The following is a 22,339-nucleotide window of genomic DNA, read 5'->3' as shown; positions in this document are numbered from 1 at the left end:
TTTGCAGAAACGCTGACGGTGTTAAGGATAACCATAAGAGAAACATAACTATATCTAAGTCTGTGTTGGTGTTGTTAGTATGTATTATAGAAGTAAAGTATCAGAAGATTAGAGTAGATTACGATCTAGTTCAAGATATGGTGACGTGCATGATCACAATGCAATGTTTGGCGTAGGTACAATAGCCGATAGATGCGTTATCTCTGCGAAAGAGTCGGTTTGGGCGACCTATCAGTGTGATGCTGTTCTGCGCCGGGGACCGAGATACACTCGCTGCCCGCTCATATCGGATACGCTCACATTCCATTCAGCGGACTTAGGCCACCGAATGCCTTGACACCATGACACTCAATAGAATTATGGTCTTCGCCGGCGTCACCACCCTGGTAAGTCTTATTAATCAATTAATATTTTCTTATGTATGACCTCAAGTTCGCATTGTATGCTAGATGTAATTGTATCTTTGAATGTGTGATGTCGTTTATATGCTGGCGCAGATTAACCTAGTAGTGTACGAAGTGAAACTACGTTAAACAAATCTTAGAAAAATATATATCTTGGTGTATTTGCAAAGCGAATTAAGATGTGTATTTCATGTCTGTTGTGTGTTTGCGTAAAGGTTCGATGAATACAGCTAAATGTTACGGCTGGCTTGTTTTATGATTTATAAAATTCAGGTTGTGATCATTATTACAGTGTGATATGGTCAAAATTTTATAATTTGTCAAAAAATATGTGGTTCCTCAAAAAATTGTATGATAGATATTTTTTCTACATATCTAATTTGTATATTTTGTAAATAATGTAAACAAAAGAACAGGTAGGTGTTAATTATTTATTTCGCAGATAAACTACGTATTATAATTAACTAAATTCTAGGAATTGATAAAATTATTTTATATAGTAGTACCTCTGATGTTTAAGATAATAATATAATCGAGTTTTATTTATTTCGCTATGTGGAATCCATTGATAACACCATACGCTTATGAACCAATAAATACCTTAGTACTAAGTCAGCCAGATAATATTCGGTCATCGTAATAGGAAATGGAACGCTTGGCAATAATTGAATCGACAGTGAAGCATGAGATGATAGTAAAGAATATCGGTATCTTTATCAGTTGGGTCTTTCTGTCACTGATAACGATATAGCGTCAAACATTTTGGACAAGCCACGTGTTAATAGGAAACCACTGTTGCTATTATGATCTACGGGCCTACGTCAATAACTAAAATACTACTCTCGGTTCAAAACTGTAGCAACACAAGCATAATATTATAATAAAGAATTAGAAAGTAAATAAACTCTCTCTAGATACCGTACAGCATGTTTACCTACTTGCGAATAAATCTAATGTGGCTCAGTATCTCAGTAATTAATATTTACTAGGTTGACTACTAACCGTGCGAAAAGGAAAGTGCCATCGCCCTTCATTTTTTTTAAATTACTAATATAGCAAAGACCAAACGAAACTTACATCTGCACCTTTTTTACGTAGGTGACGGCAGAAACAAAATATTTTTATAATTTACTCGCTGTATTTTAACGTAAAAATACTACAATCATAAATCACCTATCATCCTACGGATTCACATCTATGCAAGCGACATGGTATAACATTTATTGGAAGTCGAAGATCGTCTTGACCTATTCGCTAAGGCGATACCCTAACTTTTGTGCTACTACCGCTTCTAAAATACGATGATGTGCATAGCATTTAGTGCTCCTTATAACATATTTTGTGCTTGAATAACATATTAGATCGGAGAAAAAGTCTTTTCGCATTATAGTATGTATGGACTTGTAATAAAATCTCTTTGGTTTCAAGAATAACAAATGAGTACACGGTTCATTAGGTTTCTTTCAGTAACCTCGTGAGGTAGCCTACCCAAATATCGAACTTTTTTTTGTAGAGAAAAGATTTTATTACAAGATCATACATACTATAATGCAAAAATACTTCTAATACTTCTAAGCCTGATTTGTAAATTCCCTTTTACAGTAACATATATCAATCATATAATTAGCACCTATAGGTACTCATTGTCTAATTAAAATTGAATGAAAATCCTAGCATAGTTTAGTCTACTTTAGCTGATTAGAATAATTCAAATATCCCCGGTAGTACTATTATCTTTTGTGTGTTAATCGACAAGAATGATTAATCAGACAATTGTTTATAACAAACGTGAACTGAAACGGTGACATGAGCGGAAGAGCCTATTTTCACCTCGATTTATAAAACACTTCTGTTTCTAGTTACGTCGCGTAGTTGAGACAACTTTAAAATGACATGTATTGAAATATCGTTAGTAAAATTCCTGAAATATTATTTCATGCTATGTATAATTTATTTATTTTCACATGGTATAGATGTTACAAGTTCATAATAATGCGCATTTATATAGATCAAATAATTTCTAACATTAAATAATCGAGGGATTAATGACCATCGCATAAGATATCAGGAGTCTAATCGCTTCCGCGTTGACAATAAGTCAATAACAAACAATAAGGTTCTGTACAGGGGCAGTGTCTGTATAAATTATAAACAGTTCTATAACAAATCATTGAGTACAATGGTTCGCTTAGAACAATGTTGTTTACACGCCACATTCATGAATTAACACAATTACAATGTGAGGTAATCACTGTCGCAACGTCTTCAGTTACCGGGTACACTCGTGAGCATAGAATGACATTACACACACAAAATAGTCTTAGAATACTAAGGTTTATCTACAAAATAATATCCGCAACTGTCAAATTTCCCGAATATGCTGGTTCTTTATCTAAAATAAATATAACTTTAACTACATATCCAACTCAAAGTTCTTGGTTCACATATACTTATGCAGTTTTATTTTATTCGAATTATTCAACGGCCAACATTCAGATCAGATCTCTAGAGAAAAATTAGGACGTATTCTCGAAAGTATAGATTCTCAAAGCGGCTGATTGACCTAATGTGCAGTTTTGTGTATTTTTCCTGACAACCTAAAAGAGTGTGTCAAGGCTAAAACTGCAGCAAAAATGTTTAGCTAGCAAAACATTAACACAATGTTATGTTGAAGAAGTTGAAGTTTAAGGCACCATAGAATTCATACCGGTTTTAGACAGTCTGATTTTAACTGCCTTTCTTCGTGCTCATGACTGTATATGCCTATACATTCAATATATTCAATTCTTCCGGCACTCAACATTTTTGTTCACCGATTACCTTTGCATACCATGTATTAGTGACTAATAATATTAACAAAATAGTACGAACATAGGTATTTCATTTATCTTATCAATAACGGTCTCGTCATAATGTGACACGGAATTTCTATAGTACCTATGTAAGCACGTAATATCAACACTAATACTATGATCGGTTTACGAAATATTACTGATATCAATGAACAATGTTTCCTTGTTCTCTCATTTTGAACTAAAACTTTAGGATCGTGTATACTGGAATTTATATTTGTACTAAGACTGCTATAATATATCTATAGAGACGTTAATTAAAAAATATATATGATTTGGCACAGACGCGTCATAGCACTATAAGTAACTGAAACAAAATAAATGGTTTGCGTCTTGAATAAAATAGTAATTGAGTAAGTAGACCTACAAATTAAAGTACTAAATGAATACTTACTGAATTTTTCACACGGCTTTCAGCTGTCTGTAATATTTAGTTCTGATGTAGCCTATAGATCTAATTAATAGATGTTGACAAGAAATGCACGATGACACTGACTTTATCAGATTAAAAACCTAAAAACTTAGTTTTATGTAGGTAAGAACATAAATGTTACTATTTTCAAGGGCTACCAATGAATTATGAAATAAGTCTTGTAAGGAAGTACAAGGTATAACTTCTTACTTCGAAGTTATACCTTGCCTATATGTGATGGTATTACAAATATCCGTATTGCATTTGCGAAAGTCAAAAATCAGACCTATCAAAAAAGTAGATATGCAAAGATATATTATTCTAGATGTTGTTTTTTACTTCAGCTGCAAGCGGGAATACAGCTGGTCCTCACTGGTTGGAGTCTGGCGCAGTATTTCTGTGTCCTCGACTTCCTGAGGGGGCTACCACTGCTGATCTACATTAAAATACTCTACTTCCATAGTAAGTAACCATTTGTCTTTGATACAGAGCTTGCTACTAATTGGGCTGTTTTGGTTATTATTATAGCTAATAAACATTTATTCGTCTGACAGTGCGTTTTTAATTAGCTATGGTTTGATTGTAAAGATGATCAGAGGTGCACCCACTGAATTACAAATCGATCAATTTTACCCGGTATGTATAACCAATGGGCTACAGCTACTCTTAGATTTATCTGACGGATTGACAGCAAACATAAAATGGGAGTCAATACTGATATTAAGAGGCGAGTGAAGTAATACACTAAATATTTATTTGCAATATATTTCATTTTTGTTTAATATAATAATGTTTCAATACCATTGTTGACATTGTTATTAATTTGGAAATATTGACATTTAAAAAGAGCAAGCCGTGAGTTTCTTGCCGTTTCTTCTCACAAGCAACAGCTTTTCCGAAACGGTGATAAATAAAAAAAAATTGACGATTTCAAATACTTGTTAAAGTTTATGAAATAAAGAATATTTGACTTTGACTTTGACTTGACCAGAAACTTATTAGCAAATCACATTAAATTCATAACCCCGTAAAACTATTCAATGTAAATATTTTTTTACGGCAACTATTAAGCATTTAACAAACAAAATGGATCATAAATGTTCAGATATCTCATATCGCAGGTGGTTTGTTACAGACCCCAGTCCATGCGGAGGTCGGATCAACATCGGTGAGTCGATAGATGGCATTGTGAACGAAGCCTTCGTCCTGCTGACTAATCTGCCGCTGCCTGCGTTCAGGACCTTCATTATCAACTGCATCGGTCTCGGGCTTAGTGTACTATGGATCATTACGAGTGTTGTTATAATTTGTAAGTGTATTTTTAAATAATGATATTTTAGGCAAACTTGTTGATGTGAATAGATGAAAGAAAGTAGTTTCAGGGTAATTGAAGCTCAGGATATTTTCATGAAATTAGGCATACTACCAAGTCTATTGATGTAAATGGTTGATAAATAAATCGTTTTTAGTTCAAGCTTCATTGGAGCTAAGGATATGTTTATGAAATTTGACTTGGCTAAATCACAATAATACTTCGACTACTAGTGTATTGTTAGAAAACCATATTTACTTGACAGATTTGCAATGCATATGAATCTAAAAGATTGCTTTTTCTTTAGCTAGCTAATACTTATGTATTTAGAGGAAGTAGAACATATAAACAAATCTAAAATCGCTTTTAAAGAACACTACATGATACGACTACTTTGTGACTACTTTGAAAAGTTGTACGAATCTGAAAGATGTTTCTATACAGTTAAAACAAATACATACATAGGCAGAGACCAAAGAAAGCCCCTTAGTACGATCTTTACAAACCACCCTTCCCTTGCCTCATTCGCATTCATAAATAAAAATTCAATGAGTACGATCCTTACGAACTTCCCTTGCCATTCGCAATTCGAAATAAAAAAAAAAAAAAAAATTTCATAATTTATACTTGTCTAGTGGGTGGCGCAAGGAACAAGCAGTCGAAGAGCATGCGATGGCCATGGATCATCATCACCGTGGCCATCTGTATCCTGGACCTGGTGGCCACCGTCACGTATGCCAATGACTCATTCCACACAAGGGTAATATTACGACACTATCTTTGATTCGCTTTTATCGGTCAAAAATTATTCGAATCAGAGATTATAATCTCTGCTTCTAATATTTTTTAAAAGATACTTATTGTGCAATTAATAATGATAATTATGTAAAATTTTCTGTGATTGATATTCGTTTCTATTATTAAATTTAATGAAAAAATAACGCAACTGTCAACATTAATAGCGCTTTTAGTCCTTATAAAATTACTTAGGTTTTTATTTCAAAATCAGAGTAAATCTAGTGCCATGATGTATTTGTACCACACATTTATTGACCACGCATATTACCTCAGGTAAATACGCTGCAAAAGAAGTGTCTTGGTGATAACTACGACATTCAATAAACATACGTGAATTATAATCCGTCTTTCTGATGGCCGAATGTAATATCCATAGGAATATGTGCCAAATAACAAAGTAGTAATATTCCCCTATAAAAAATCATGATAAAGATCCCGTTGTTCCCAGACACTGAGCGATATAATGGACTTCATCGGCGGCACGGCGTCCGGCACGGCGAGCGTGTCCCTGGACACGTCGTGGGCGGCGTGGGTCATGGTTCTGGTGTACTCGCGCTTCGTCGTGCTCTTCCTCCTCAACGTGTTCCTGCTCATACTAGTCATCGTCTCTCTCAACATTAAGCCAGAAACTAAGACGGATATTGTTGTTAGTATTTGCACTTGAAAGGAGATCATCCATTTTGGGCCTTTTTTCAAAGTGCCGGCCAACAAAAAAAAGTGGCATGTATCGATAGAGCTAGCCATTTGAAGCAATAGTTAGTATGGCACGAAACCGGTAGGATCGCTTTGAACCGAGTTATACAGGTTTGAAGATTCATAATATTCAAACATTAATTCATTTCTGAAAGTGCTGTGAAACATAAAATAATGATTGATTTTGCTAGAATTAACTATCTAAAGCAAACGAACACTCTGAAGTTGATTTAAGGTCGTAAGCACACGTATCAACTCGGAAACGGGTCGTCACCGTATCAACTCGAGCTCATCAGTATTATTTGTATGTAATTCCCTACTGTAACACACTAATTATCGGAATCGTTATGTGATCGCCCCGGCTCACGACTATAGGAGTGGTTCGTATGCGCATTATGCATACACCAGCACCCACGGTGGAGTGCGGGGCTATGTGCAAATTCCGATAGATTTGTGGGTATACCTTCTAAACCGCAACATGGTTCCCTATAACAAGGGCCCTCATCACAAATCGTGCCCGAAGCACAAAATATTGTTCCACATGCCAATGAGTCGGACATAACAACCCAACGGCAACACTCTAGATGACCTCTTACCTAGACGATGGTTTGTTAGTTGCATACAACCGAGGGTGCGGCCCCTTAGGTGCGAGTTTGATTCCCCCGGCGCCTCAATGCGTCGCAACTGGACTGGTCACTGGCGACTACCGCAAGGTCAGCGCATCTTCCCTTAGCGAACCCAAGGGGCCGCACCCTCGATTGTGTGCAACTAACAAACCATCGTCTAGGTAAGAGGTCACCTAGAGTGTTGCCGTTGGGTTGTTATGTCCGACTCATCGGCATGTGGAACAATATTTTGTGCTTCGGGCACCATTTGTGATGAGGGCCCTTGTTATGAGGACACATGTTGCGGTTTAGAAGGTATGCCCGCCCTTCTATTGGAATTTGCACATAGTCCTGCACTCCACCCTGGGGTGCTGGTGTATGCATAATGCGCATACGAACCACTCCTATGGTCGTGAGCCGGGGCGATCACATAACGATTCCGATAAGTGTGTTACAGTAGGGAATTACATACAAATAATACCGATGAGCTCGAGTTGATATGGTGACGACCCGTTTCCGAGTTGATACGTGTCCTTACGACCTGAAATCAACTTCAGAGTGGTCGTTTGCTTTAAAGAGTTAATTCTAGCAAAATCAATCATTATTTTATGTTTCACAGTACTTTCAGAAATGAATTAATGTTTGAATATTATGAATCTTCAAACCTGTATAACTCGGTTCAAAGCGATCCTACCGGTTTCGTGCCATACTAACTATTGCTTCAAATGGCTAGCTCTATCGATACATGCCACTTTTTTTTGTTGGCCGGCACTTTGAAAAAAGGCCCAAAAATGTATGGAGCCTGGATGATCTCCTTTAACGTAAAACTTAGTTTTAAATAATAAAACTTACTTTTTTATATGATACAGTTATGCAAAATTTGTTAAAACTATTGAGACAAGGTTCCGCCTGTGATCCCCGATTGTTGGGAATCCGAAGCTATGAGAGGTTTTTTTGTAACAAAAGTGAAATTAAAAAAAGATATGGGAAAAATGGGCTTTAAGTCACTTCCCACTCCACGAAATCAAAGAATGGTACTCTTTACATCTTAATAATTCTGTTCACAAACTTTACCTCGTTCTAGCAAGTGGAATCACAAGAACAAGTGCAGGCTGCTCCTCAACCCGCGGTACCAGTCCAAGTATCGACTGGAGTCCAATCATCCCCCTTACCGACGCCTACCCCCCCTCTGCCCATCACTATGAGTGACAGGGACGAAGACACCAGCATCCCTAGCGAGAGCCAACGTACCACGAGAATACCTCGCGCAGGACTAAGCAAGTCGTTCCGACGGATGAAAACATTCTTGTACAGAAAGCTGTCTATGCCCGATGTTCATCGAAGGAATTCTAATCCTGAATCTGTTGAAGCTTCGCCTGATGTGTGAGTATTGTTTTACTAAAAAATTACATCCCACCAAAAACATTCTGTAAAATCTACCCAAGGCTCTACCGCGCCCCCAGATAATATCCTCATCATGGTAATATTATGGTAGATAAGATTGCAAGGCAGATGCCTTGCAAGAAAAGTGAGGTGATTGGGTTGTGTTCAATTCTATAGGCTTCTTCGGTTGAATTTTATTCATTTATCTTATCAGAACTCATTCTGATCTACCGGAACACAGAGTTATTAATTGGAAACAGTTGAATGGAGATTTGTATACGTTCGATTTAGTCATGGGTGTGTTTATTCAGGTCACCACGGGCACAACACTTGGACATAGACAAGAAGCGAACAGTGAACTTCCCGGAGAGCCTGTTGTCTCTCCCTCAGCGACTGGAGAACATAATAGCGGAACAACAGCGGCGGTTGGACGGCGCCGTCATTGACACTTCGGGTCGCAGCTCTCCGCCCCGCGTGTCGCAGTCCATGCCGCAACTTGCTACCACCTCGCAGGCAGACGGACGAGGGTCAGTCATAATACAACAAATATTTTACTGTTGATCATGGCATGGTTTCTTGTTTCACTCACTTCTATCAACCTTTTGATGTGACCTTGTCTTTTTGTGTGATAGAACTTAAAGGCTTCAGCCAAAATTAGGGAACGATGGCGGCTGAGTGAAACGGGAAAACATGTCGTGTTCTCCGTGTATCAGAGGGGCTAGGAAGAGAAAAGAAGATGTGTAACACATTTATAAAATTCTGCCAAATCGGGCCTTTCTCTTTTTGAACTAAGTATGCTTAGTGAAATAAATATAAATCGTTATCGTTTCAGTCTGAATGAGTCTTCTGTCTCGGTCCGAGACTTCTTCGGTAAGACAATTTATCTTGTAAAAGACTCATTCATGTCAGTCATTTTACCATTAAATACAGTAGACAATGTTATTTTATTTTCGGTACTCTCGCTTCTTTTAAGAATTCTTGAAGAAAAATGTATGACACTGTGATATTTGTCCTTTTCGTTTTTTAAGGTTGTAGTTCATGCGCCTGTACTGTACATTCACCGCGGCGTAAAACACGTCGTGTGACCCATCATCATGCAGTTTTTAAAACATTTTACTCATAGATTAAGGTCGGTGTCGGGATTTGCGATCATAATTTAATGGCGTTTTCACACCATGCACATTTTCAATGCGTGTCAATTCAATCCTTGCTTCGTACTTAAAAACGTCGGGTGTGAAATCGCTGTTACTATTTCCTTTTGAAGTAAAGATATATGTGTGATTGTGCAGACGGCGTGGAACAACGGCCGAGCTGCAGGGGCAGCTTCCCTGGGCGTATATACCAGCGTCCGCGCACCGCATGCGGGACCAGCTCCCTCCGGACGAAGACCTCCCCCCCGTTCCACTACCTGATTACACCGCCCTCCAATCCGTCAGAAAAGCATGTAAGACATTCATATTTACCACCTTATAGCACTTGAACTCTGTGTGTCCGAATATAGTCGTAAGCTGCTACGACGTAAAATAACCGAAGTAAGGATTTAGGAGATAAGTGCAAGAAAGTGAAACGTAACAACAGCGTTCATCCGTTACATTACCTACCCGCTTCTCCTAAATCCCGTGTTTTGATAATAATTTACTACCCCGCAGTTATTTACGGCTATATTCCGATCCACAAAGTTATTTGGCGTGTGTTGCACTTTATTTTTCTGCTTCCTTAAACACATCTACACTGATCTATCACGCTTACACAGTCGATTAAATTGTAACGGTATGCTGGCTAAAGTGCCTTTCATGTCCAAGCACTATAAATATGTACATTATATTATTTATTCATCAGTATTTCAATCGATTGTCATATTATGTCGGTCACATAAATATCACGTGTGAGACAGTTAAGTACTTACTTTGTAATAATAATATTACATAAGCAAAGATAAGACATTGGCAGGATATGGCCGAGAATTGCGACCGATGGAGAAGTTTGGAAGAGACCTTTGCCCAACAATAACACAGAATAAGTTTGAAAAAAAAATTAGGAAAAGATGATGACAGTTATCATCTTCACGCATTTGGTTTAAACTCAATGGTGGAGATTTCAGTTTCAACATGATTGATTAGCAGTCTAAAAAATACATTTTTTTATTTTTGATATAGGCATTTTATTACATAGGTACTGTGTTATTGGCGGAATTATGCATAAAACCGGGTTCGCTACACAGCTAAACAAAAAAAAACTTAATGGTGCGTGATTAATATTAAAACTTGTATTCTATAAATAGTTGTTGAAAGAAGAATCAACTGTCGCGACGCCTGGTTGACTTTCGTTTGATTGACAAATTCTTGCAAAAAAGCTAACAATCGATTAAAGTATAAGAACCAAATGGGCTGAATCTCAATGAGAGAGAAGACTTATCAGTTTTGTTCATAGTTTTATTCGTTCTAGGTTTTTTTATTGTAATATGATTATAGCAAAATGATGTGGTCATACAAAGTGCTTTTTGTATAAAGTGCAACACCGTTTACCGCAATAATGCTTGCAATGAGTCACACCAGCACATCAAAATATGACTATTACACATACTGCATTTAATTTGTGTACTTATGCTGATAATAATAGTTTTTGTTTTATCAAAATCGGATCAAAATTACCGAAGTTACAGCGTTATAAAGTTTCACTGCTTTTTTAAATTTGCGTTGCTTCGCGCGCTATGCGCTGACGTCACGACGCAACAGACACGCTTGTTCGACTGCGGGTGATGCGGAGTTTTGATTTGAAAAGTGATTTGCATTTAATATTTAAAGAGTCTGAGTATGTGTATGTGTTATAAATTTAATCATCGTGTTTTTTGTAAAATAAGATATCCTCGATCTCGATCGCCACGCACACAATCATCAACTAGACCCAGGTAAAGAATGTTGAACTCGTATACTACTAATAATATTTATGTGTGTAGTTAACAATAAAATTGAAAGTTTGTTAGAACTGGCATTACAAATAATGATTGTAACGTACCTACCAAGTGTAAATTTGGAAAACATAGTTTTAAAATAATATTATAAAAAAACAAAATTGTCACCCCTGCCTCTGACTTAAGTCAGGTTGATGGCTATCATATGAACGCATGAATCTACTCTGTAGATAGTCTTATATGATAGGGTGTGTAATGAGAACTTTTAAACTAACATTTTAATTTTGATATTATTAGATTTAATAAACATGGGTTCTTTTTTCAAAACAAAAAACCAACGCCAACTCAACCGCCGCACTCGGCTCGCCGCCTCCTGTGAGGTCATTGAACTGCTTATTAAATAGTATCAACTGTTAGGTAGAAGTTCATTGCTAGGTAGGTACGAACATGATATGGCATCTTGATCTTGAGGAAGTGTTCAAAAGGCAAAAAACTTATATTTAACATTTGCGCTTGACAGTATCAGAACCGGGCTTTAAGTTTTAGACTAGGTGTCTTTTGCAAAAATATAAAACAGTTTACATGGTACAGAAAACAATTTTCGGGGTGTTTTTTCACTGGAGTTAGTACACATAGGAACAATACAATATTTTCTAACCATTTTGTTTGTCCACTATAAGCAAAACAAATTATTTAAAGCGAAACCGCGAGAGCGCAACGAGCCTATGTAGGTATCGGCAAGTACTAACGAAATAGCAGTGTCGTGAGATGACGTCACACGGCCGTGCGGCCGCTTCGCCGGAGTTTGGCGCGAAGGCCATACTTTGACGTTTAATATCTCGGTCATTTTTGAAGATACGAAAAAAATAAAAACAGATTTTTTATCCTTGAAGTACCTAGTTTTTAAATATGCTCATAACAAAAATCATTGGTGTGACTCATTGGTTATATTACGTGGGGGAAAAAGTCTTTTCGCATTATAGTAGGTATATATGAACTTGTAATAAAATCTCTTTGGTTTCAAGAATCACAAATGGGTACACGGATCATTAGGTTTCTTTCAGTGAGCTCTTGAGGTACCCAAATTTCGAACTTTTTCGTGAGAGAAAAGATTTTATTACAAGTTCATACATACTATAATGCGAAAAGACTTTTTCCCCGACTTAGTATTATAATTATTTTATTTAATTATTATTTGCTTCAGCTGTCCATAGAGCCGCTTCCAGCTTAAGTTCGTTAACACATATTAAGCGAGATTACGCAGCTTCGCAGTCTATGCGCTGTGAGTATTACACATACAAGTAGATTTAGTTTCATCATCTGCATTTGTCCATTCTTTTGCAGGTAAGTGCCATATATCCTAGGATAATATAGTCTCACAAGTCACTAGAGAGCCTTGCAATTCACGAGTTATCTAAGTACAATACCTAATATAGTATTGAGATATTGATGTTTGTAGAAAGTAGCCGCTGGCCGTTACATAAGTTTGTAAGTGAATAACGTTCTTAATTATGAATTTAGTTTATTCCGCCTTGTATACAAGGTTTCCCACTAAGTTGTTGGACTATAGTGTATTACACTATAACGAAAATAAAGGCGATCACAAAACAACGACTGTTATCAATCGATATCGATATTATTTTCACGGAAATGTGATCATTAGTCTCTGGTATAAAAATAACAAATTTTCCTGATACGAGTAGATACTTACACACATTGGCTTGCTTCTAAAATTCGTCTCGAAAGCTGCAAGTAACGTTCTATTTTAAAGATCGTTTATTTAATTTAAATCATACAAAATATTTCTAGAACTAATTTTACAGGCATACGACAATAAGTGGTATATTCTTATGATATCGCTGAGATAACGGTTGACCCATTTCTCGTAGTGACGCGATATCTCATACGAACGTATTCTTAAATGTATAGAAATAGATACCTACATATCACAGGCATAGGCCGTGCCTACACATTGAGATATTGAGACTAATCCAAACTGCGAACTCACGACCTCTAGCCCAGAAAAAGTGCGGCCCGTTAGTGCGTCATTTAGGTCATCTGATAATACATAATACTACAATAATTACGATATAAAAATAATTATTATTTGAACATTAAACTTAATGTCTTTATTTCGTATATTTAGGTCCACGCACTTTCGTATTTTAAAAAATCTGACCAAAAATGGCACGTAAAGATCGTTAATAAGTACGGCAGCACCGAGCAAGTCTTCTTTAAATTTTCTTTAAAATCATTGATTTTCTTCAAAAGTCCATAAGTATAAATAAAATAAGTTTAGTCTTCTGCTGCCCACTGCTAGACACGAGTCTTCTAAAATGAGCTCGAGGCCAATCAGGCCTTGAATCTAACACTAAATAAGAGGTAAAGTTTCATAATAGGAGAATACAAAATTTGCTTATTTCGTTTGTTATTAATTTATGTTTTTCCTTCTTTTCAGCTCCACTGAATCAATCAGATGTTTTATACTAATTCCTATAACGTATTATTTTAGTTTTATATGACTTGCGTGTGAAACTGTGAACTGTATAAATATTAATTATTTTGTGCAATGGCACTCTGTTTGAATTCATTAGTACATTGCGTCCCAACAAAAATGCGTTGTAGTTTCGAAATTTAAGCGGCACAAAAGAGAAAAAAAAAACTACATGACACTTGTACCTACTTTTAGAATTTGTTTCGGTATTTTCTTTTGTTAATTCCAAGGTAGGCCAAGCATATTTCCAGCCTTGGTTGGATTTATGACCAAATGATCGCTTCATAAACGCGCGGACGTTAATGTGCTAATACATTTTAAACTACAAATAGTAATAAGTTATCGCCCGAGTATTATGTGCAAAATAATAATGCTTGAATTTGTTGTATGAGTGATCAGTTCTGTATATAATTGTTTTTATTATTCTTAGATTTAAGGAGTATATAGGTTATAATTATATTCTAATATTTATACGATATTAAATAGATAGACTAAGCTACCTCTTGACAACTCGAACGGCTATTGTATCATTCCCAGAATGTGTATTTATAAATCGTATTCGTTATTTATTAAGACTGTAGCTTATTAATAGAAAGGCAAGCTATGAAAAAGTTAAATTAAATGAAAACACTGGACAATATCTTTCGCGATATTGATGACGATGAAATCGATTGGTATTTTCCTTTTCACTGAAAATTATATCTTGTTCAGAAAAACCACCAAACAGCTACTTTTCATTGGGTTATAATTTTTTTTTAACAAATCCTCTATGAATTTGCGATACTATAGTATGAGAATACATCCCTTGTCGAAAACGGGGTCATCGTTATCGTAGACACACCATTGTGATATTTTTGATGTAATGTCAGTAAAACTGGTGTATTAAAAAACAATATAAATCGTAACTTACAAAATTCCAAAAGTGTCAGAGAGCTTGCCAAACTGTTGATGAGCTGTTACAAGTCTAAGCTATGTAGTTTTTTTTTCATTTTGACAATGTATTGCTAAGTGTAATGAATAGTAATAATATCTGCGCTTTGTAAAAAGAGCTGATTATTATTTAAAACTTGAATTTGATAATGTAATCAAAGTAGATTAGGAAGAGCTTGCTCATCTCACTTCTGTCGTGAGATGAGCTAAGCTAGCACTTCGCTTCGAGATAATTTATTTTTAATTGAATGTACCGTTTCTTTATGAATTTTGTAAATTATGTTTAATAAAATTTCAATATAAAACTAAGTAGTTTTATTCTACCTACTTTTTACAGCTATCTACCCGTAATATATTAGTTTGTATTGTAGTTACTGGTAAATAGTTAAGATCCTCTTGGATTAATAAAATCCTTTTAACTTCAACAGTTTATCGTCGATGGTGAAATCATTGAATCGTTTTATTTTAAAACTATGTGGTACCAATTTGCCGTTACTTACATACTTTTTAAACAATAAAATTTATAATTGCTGCACTTCAATGACTGATTACTAGCAAACTATGGATAGTATTACATAATTACGTTTGTAGTAAAACAGTGTTTATTATAGGCAATGTTTTATTGTTTAATCATATTCTGCAGCGATGATTCACTAATGATGTCATTCAAGAATCTTCAATTCTTTGCCAGTCTATGTGAATCAAGTAAATTGTTTCTAATATAGAGATCAATGATAGTGATGATAAAAATACTGTGAATTTGGTGTTGTTGACTACTGGTGCTATCTTTCTGTGGAGGAACAAGATCGTGCTGAGCTGTGAAGGTATACTGGTGATGGTGTTGACGAGTCTGAGGCGGGGCCACGATTTCAACGGCAAGATGTGCAGGATCGTTGACGTCACCATCAATAGAAACATAAATATATTCTTGACCTTGTCGTAGAGACTCATCGACTGATACCTGGTCACCCAGTAACTGGAGTGCAAAAAACTGATCACCCGCCATGCCCAGAATGTGTAAAACAGGAAATCAATGAAATCTGAAAAATTCGCAGCATCCATCATTTCCATTTTGTTTGTCCTTTATTCATGGCTTTTTAGTTTCCTCCAAGGTGTTTGATGACAAAAACATTCTTGGGTGTTACATTTAAAACATGTTTATGAGTGTTTCTGGAATCCCGGCTGTGGGGAATGACTCATTTTAAATATTTCTGCGTGCATTGTACTTTTCTCATACAAATGTTGTAAGTAATCCATTGTTTTCGTCAAAAATTTGCATTTTTTAAAGAGCGTACAACCACTACGGCATTTTTTGACATAATATGTAAGTGTTCCCGGTCTGTCACTGATAGAATCAAAGAGGTAAGATAGGTACTAGAAAAAAGTCAGACGTAGACGTGACAAAGAATAATGCGTAGTTAAACCTCTTCATAATATCGAAGTAATCGAAAAGTTATCTAGTGTAGGCATTTTCCCACGTCTGCAAATATAGATATGGTGACACATACTAAGTAGAAATTATGAACATTGATATGCGGTGAATCAGGTTTTCATTGGCATTAATACCTAAGGTTTAGGTAAATGCACCTTATTTACCTTGATTTTAAAACGAAAAATAAGTAACATAAGCCGAAATCTTCCCAAGTAATGTTGTGTGTATGATTCTAAGTTGAGTTAAGGCTATATGATCATTTACTTTTTAAGTAATGTGTAATAATTATAAATACACATCGAATATACCTAATTCTACAAAATTGTATTAAAACGTAGGTAAGATACCCGTTATTGCAGTCTTCAATAACTTTTGGATTAAGCTCGAAAATCCATTTTCATGTTCTTTTCCATGGACTAAAAGTAAAGCGAACTAATATTCTGTACGTGATTTTAAGGTAAAGTACCTACCTACAAAAATATGTTATCTGTTTTAGTTTTCGTTTGTCTTATCAATGGTGTGTCATTAATCTATCGCGCAAAACCATTGTTTCATTTGCTTTGAAACTGTTTTCTTAATCACAGTGCATTATTATATTACTAATTGAAAAATATATTATTTACTACATGTAATGCAATGCTCTAGAAAATTGTAAATAAAATCTAACATCGTACAAACATAGCTAATAGCTACTCAATAAACATTTCTCAATTAATAGACAAATGATCTAATCATAATGATCACCATCTGTTAGTTATTGTATCCAATTTCTATTGTTAGAATTGTTTTTGTTTTGTATTAACGGATGTAAACGTATGTTGGTATGAGAAAAACTATCCCTCCTGCTGAAAAACATATGACGCAGACGCAGTAGCCAGTACACCTCCGCACGTCCACTGCCCACCGACACCTTCGGCTATCGCTAAATTTATTGGAGTACTTCCAAATATACATAGATAGAGGGCATTAACAACGATAACAATTATCATGACGCGATTAACGGTTTGATATCTTGATCAGTTCCTTCATAAACGAACACTGGCACGACATAACGCGTGCTCAGTTATAATAAAGGGGGAACAACAAAATATAAAATGCATCACACGTTAGCGCAATTAAAGTATCCCCCGAACCTGGTTTTAATTGCGCTTCTCACAGGAGGATTGACCGTTGTAAGTATCTTTATTTTTTCTTTAAACTTCGATAAGTTTTATTTATTTGCAATAATAGTTTTGCTATTTTCTATCAAATCAATAAAAAAATAGGCTGTGCGAAGTTTTAATTACAAATGCATTTACCTCTTCATAAATTATTTCTGTAAAACTTGCTACCGTGTTCACATGTTGTTCTTTCACACATAAATAATGCGAATGTCTCCAATTAGCCCTGTTATTATTACCGAAGCTGTTGTTTCAGTGTCTTTCTATATTTTTTTACTTAATTTATAATAATTTTCAGACAGTGTCAATCATTTACATCCTGCTGAGCATAACTCTCATAGTGTTTCGTTTCAATTGTGAAGCGGGCGCGGCAGTCACAGGAGCTGGCTACTTTTGGACCAGCATCTTCAGAGCTTACATACTACGTAAATATATTTTAATATTATCAAATTATATAGTTGTATAGATCTGACGTGTCTGCGTAATTTAATTCAATGTGTTTATGTGACGACGAGTCCTAATTAAAGTAATATGTTTCTTGGTGATATATTTCAGATAGCGATTGCGAAAGGAGTCTATCTATAAATGTGGTCACAAATGAGTACACTGTATTCGTATTGGTAGCTGTTACATTGGCTGCCTCAGTCCTCTGTCTGGTTACTGCCATCTGTCTTATCACAAGTAACTATGTTTATTACAATTTACGATTCATTCATATCCTTGTCACGATATTCAAATTAGCACTAACAGTAGATAACGATTTTTATCGCAAGCACCATAGCTTTATTAATACTCACCTCGTACCGGATTAGTCAATACGCAATTAAATTTTTAAGCATCGCTTCCGTTGCTTTTTACCTTTACGAAGTAAAAGTTATACAAACAAAGTTTTAATGTCAATCCTTCTTACTTCTCAATTAATTATTAGTAGCGGAACAATCGATAAGCAAAATTTTAATAAGAAGATTCAGGTCGCATGTTCCAGCTAAATGCGTGTTATTAAATGAAAGTTATCTCTGACCTGTAGGCTCATTTCATTAACGAGTGACTGATATTAATTTCAACGGTCATAACTCTTTCTATGTATTAATTTTAATGTGTTGCAGTAATACAAGACGTGGAGAAGTCCCAGTATGTTGGCTTGGTGGCATATACGTACGTTGGCAGTTGCGTTATCTCGCTAGCTGTAGACCTTACAACTGCTTCGTTCTTTGGTATGGACTATGCTCATTTGTCACATCTGTTGGTAAGTCGTTATGTCCTTTTTCTATATTTATTATACTCTGTAGTCGTAATAATAACTGTCCAATTTTAGAAATCAGCTTCTTTGTAAGGATTTAGATAAATCAATTAGTAAGCAACAGGTAAGTTTGTATTACCTTCAATTATTATTTATAGCATTTACGGGAATTGGGAACGTTTCCTCACGATTTTCTCTTATTTATAGCCCTTATACTTATTTACTTAACTAATCCTTCTAATTGGTACTTATGTAGGCACCTAGTTGTAATTCGATTGTGTTTGTTTAATAGCAGTCAGAATCATCAATCTCCTGCGTGGAAGGCAATTGAATGAAATTATATTTTATTGGAGACACTAGGTTCCTTAATTCAGTCACCTTTTTATTTAATCTGAATATTTATAATTTCGTTATTATAAATACAAAAGTATACATTTATATCAATTAAATTAGTGTTAATATTACCACCATAGAGGCTGAACGGATTTAACTTGAGTGGTAGCCCCGGCAAAGGATATACCTAGCCTATTTTTTCAACTAAAGTATAAATAATACAACATGTTTGCAGGAGAAGATCGATAATGGAGTCGCAAGTGTAAGACATTATAAAGTTCGATTTGTTCTCAGGGTCTCCTTAACGCAGGCTCAGCCTCCAACTACTTGACAGAAGTAGTTAGGCAGGGAGCGTTTTGGCTCATGACATTTGCACTGAAGGGATTCTTCGTACACATCATAAACGGGGTCTTAATCACTCTGTTGCTGGTTTATGTTATTGAATACACGAAATCCGAAAAGATTGATCAGGTTAGTAACGAAGACAAAATGATTTTTTATACGCATGGAATGTGACATGTGTGTTTTTAATGATATTTTTTTTTACAGCACTCAATTCACAAGCTTGGAGCATTGAATGCTTTTGAGTAAGTATTATATTTTTTGATAAACCTTGTTCTTGCGTATAGCCTGCTAAATATATGTACTTTCCACCTTGTTTTCTTATAAAGTAGAAAATGGACAGGAACAAACTTAATTAGCGGGTAAAATAGCCATCAAATTCAAATTTAAACATCCTTTATATCAGAAACTATTTACAAGTATTTGAAATCGTCATAATATTTTGAATCTAGCATTATTCTCACTAACTTCGGTCGATCTAAAACATATGAACTGTTGTTATCAGACAGCAATCTAAACAAGAAGATGGTTGGTCCCAGCCTGAGATGTTCCTGAATTCTCCATTCGCAAGGGGGTAAGTGAGATTTCTAATAAAAAAAACCTGCTTGAATATAGTAAATGTACTACTGACCTATATTATAAATAGTTTAACACGCTAATTATACCCAGAGAAGAAATCAGAGGAGTAATAAATACTTACACCCACGTTTTACCGTAATAGATGGCGAATTCGGTGATGACCTTACCCTTCATACTGGTTAACTATTTTATTTCACACAACACCAATATCACTATGCGCTCCTGAGATTCTGATTATAATGTAGTATAATAATTAAAGTGTTTCAAAATTAACATAATTTTCAGTATAATTAGCTCGAATATAATTGGGCCACCAGTTTAGTCAACTAGGTATAATATAATAAGTCAAATTAAACTAACGGGCAATTGCAAAGAAAGTGAAGTTTGATCTGTTGTTTTGAGTGTAGATGTGTTTTTACAGGCCACAGATAAACAGCGCGTACGTGGAGGACAGCACGCCACCGCGCAGTCCCATGCGTCAGGCTCATGACCCGCCGCGGACTGAGTTCTTCCCTCCAAAGTGAGCTTACATACGTATAAAAAACCATGCTATCGCAATCATTTTTCCACGGGAGTAGGCGGAGACCTAAGAGCAACACTCTATGGTCCCTACAAATTTTATTTTGCTTCATTCACATCTAAACATCTTGTCATACAATACTGCCGCCGGTAACAACGTCACGTCATGCTCACTAGCGTAGGTATCACCAGAATTTTCTTCACCAGGAAGATGCCCCAAGTATGCAATTTTTCACTCTTAATTTTTTTCATTCTTCATTCATTAAGTCTATATCCAAATAAAATCATCGTTTCGCCATCATACCTGCTACATATGCTCACACTCTGTCGTTTTGAATCCAACTGATTAACGAATGTTGCCATAATAACATTACCCTTTTTGCTTCCCTGCTATAAGGGTTCCATAACAAAAAGCAGCGGAAGGCACTTTCCATGAGTGTAAAACGGTCTGAAGCACATTGCGACAGTCATTGTACTTATGTATGTGCCAGATTGTGCCATTAAACGGCTTTGAAACAATAGTGACCAGCTTCCACTGATGTTTCCAGGTCGCATTTGAGCAGTCCATACGTAGAAGATAGCACACCTCCCCGCAGCCCGCGCCGGCCTGATCCTCCGCGCAATGATTACTTCCCATCTTCTAAGTAAGCATTACTGTTATAACAAATCGTGATTAATATATTTGTTATGAATGACTAATATACTTACATTTAACATCTCAAGCCTTACAACTCGCATTAAAACGTATGCCTACGTCATCTCATCTATGAGTCCATAACTACAGCGTATGCCCGTAATTGCAGTAATTCTTTCGACCGCTCGGATTCATGGCAACATTCAAGTACTCCGATGCAGAGCGCACGTCCTTTCTCCTACTTGGAGGAGATAAAGCGTCACACACCTACGAAGCTGCCACCCTCTCCCGCTGTGGAGTCACCATGGCGCCGAGACCCGTGGCAGCCACAGGCACCCCCCGTCCCCGCACCCGACTACAGCCCTCCAGCACGAAGACTTAAGTCAGCCCTTAAACCAGCCTACATGTAAAACGAGAAACCATGGCCCAGTTATTTTGGCTAAATATTGCGAGCCCTTTTGCGAAATACGACCTTAATTTAAAACATTATTAACATTAACAGAATTCCAAAACTAACTTGATGCTGCCTCAAGAATTATCAAATTATTCATAAAAAATGAAATGTAGTTAGTGTTGTGTTCTCTATGTGTAGGTTATTTAGTGTCATAGCTGAACATTGCACCCATTCGGTTAATATACCTCTTGCCACTAAGAGTAACGAATGGATAATATAAATGTTAAACCTTGACAGCTTTTTAATATCCAGGTCAGCTGATTTCACCACTTGGGAAACCGCTCTGTGAGTGTGTAGGGCATTGGAATATTTTGTATTTCTGCTTACATTGTTTACAATCTGAAGTTGTTCCCATAAGAGCATTGACCACTTTAGCTTATTATTAGATACTTACTGATAGCAGCCGAGGTCGATTGATTAAAAGTTGAAATGTATCTAGTATACAAGTATCTAAACCATATTAGTTTCTTTAACACTTCCTTTGTTCTTTGTCCTAGCGTTATATTGTTTGCTGAGCTAGAGTTAGGTAGTGTATAGAACTAACTCGTTGTATTATTATTTACATTTGTTTACATCAGTTGTATTGTTATCCCTGGCCTGGCATTATTGTTGTGCAAGTTGTTTATTGTTATTTATTTCTCATTAAATGTTTTTTACAATTTCGGTGTGCTCATTTGTTTTGATTTATTCTACAGATTATGGAATTACTCCTTGTTTATGGTATTACTAAGTAGGTTACATCTGTGCATTGAATATGCGAAACGATTCACGAAACCAGGTAGTTCGCGGATGTCAGACGACTCTGCACCGCAAGTAGACTCAAAAATGCGAAAGCCCTATGCAAAATAAAGT

General features: G+C 35.9%; 2 protein-coding genes across 3 annotated transcripts; both read left to right on the top strand.

Annotated features, from left to right (window-relative positions):
* The first annotated feature begins 131 nt into the window (after positions 1 to 131).
* On the top strand, positions 132 to 15,092 carry LOC142986640 (uncharacterized). Of its 2 annotated transcripts, XR_012960411.1 has the most exons (11): positions 132 to 386; positions 4,013 to 4,130; positions 4,804 to 4,977; positions 5,616 to 5,740; positions 6,227 to 6,424; positions 8,161 to 8,459; positions 8,771 to 8,986; positions 9,292 to 9,329; positions 9,749 to 9,903; positions 12,575 to 12,652; positions 13,829 to 15,092. XR_012960411.1 is itself a non-coding variant. In XM_076135189.1 (10 exons), exons 1-10 carry the CDS (start codon positions 342 to 344, stop codon positions 13,858 to 13,860), a joined length of 1,440 nt encoding a protein of 479 aa, XP_075991304.1. In that variant the 5' UTR covers positions 154 to 341; the 3' UTR covers positions 13,861 to 15,092. The 2 variants fall into 2 exon arrangements, 1 of the variants encoding a protein (XP_075991304.1); XM_076135189.1 differs by lacking the exon at positions 9,292 to 9,329 and having other exon boundaries at positions 154 to 386.
* A 2,013-nt stretch (positions 15,093 to 17,105) lies between these two features.
* LOC142986124 (uncharacterized) lies at positions 17,106 to 22,146 on the top strand. Its single transcript, XM_076134395.1, has 10 exons — positions 17,106 to 17,398; positions 17,685 to 17,811; positions 17,942 to 18,067; positions 18,493 to 18,632; positions 19,254 to 19,430; positions 19,509 to 19,546; positions 19,807 to 19,875; positions 20,302 to 20,400; positions 20,948 to 21,043; positions 21,203 to 22,146. Exons 1-10 carry the CDS (start codon positions 17,321 to 17,323, stop codon positions 21,441 to 21,443), a joined length of 1,191 nt encoding a protein of 396 aa, XP_075990510.1. The 5' UTR covers positions 17,106 to 17,320; the 3' UTR covers positions 21,444 to 22,146.
* Positions 22,147 to 22,339: the final 193 nt, after the last annotated feature.

The sequence above is a fragment of the Anticarsia gemmatalis genome, chromosome Z (assembly GCF_050436995.1).
Source record: "Anticarsia gemmatalis isolate Benzon Research Colony breed Stoneville strain chromosome Z, ilAntGemm2 primary, whole genome shotgun sequence".
NCBI classification, from domain to species: Eukaryota; Metazoa; Arthropoda; class Insecta; order Lepidoptera; family Erebidae; genus Anticarsia; species Anticarsia gemmatalis.
This window is presented reverse-complemented; position numbering and strand designations above follow the sequence as displayed.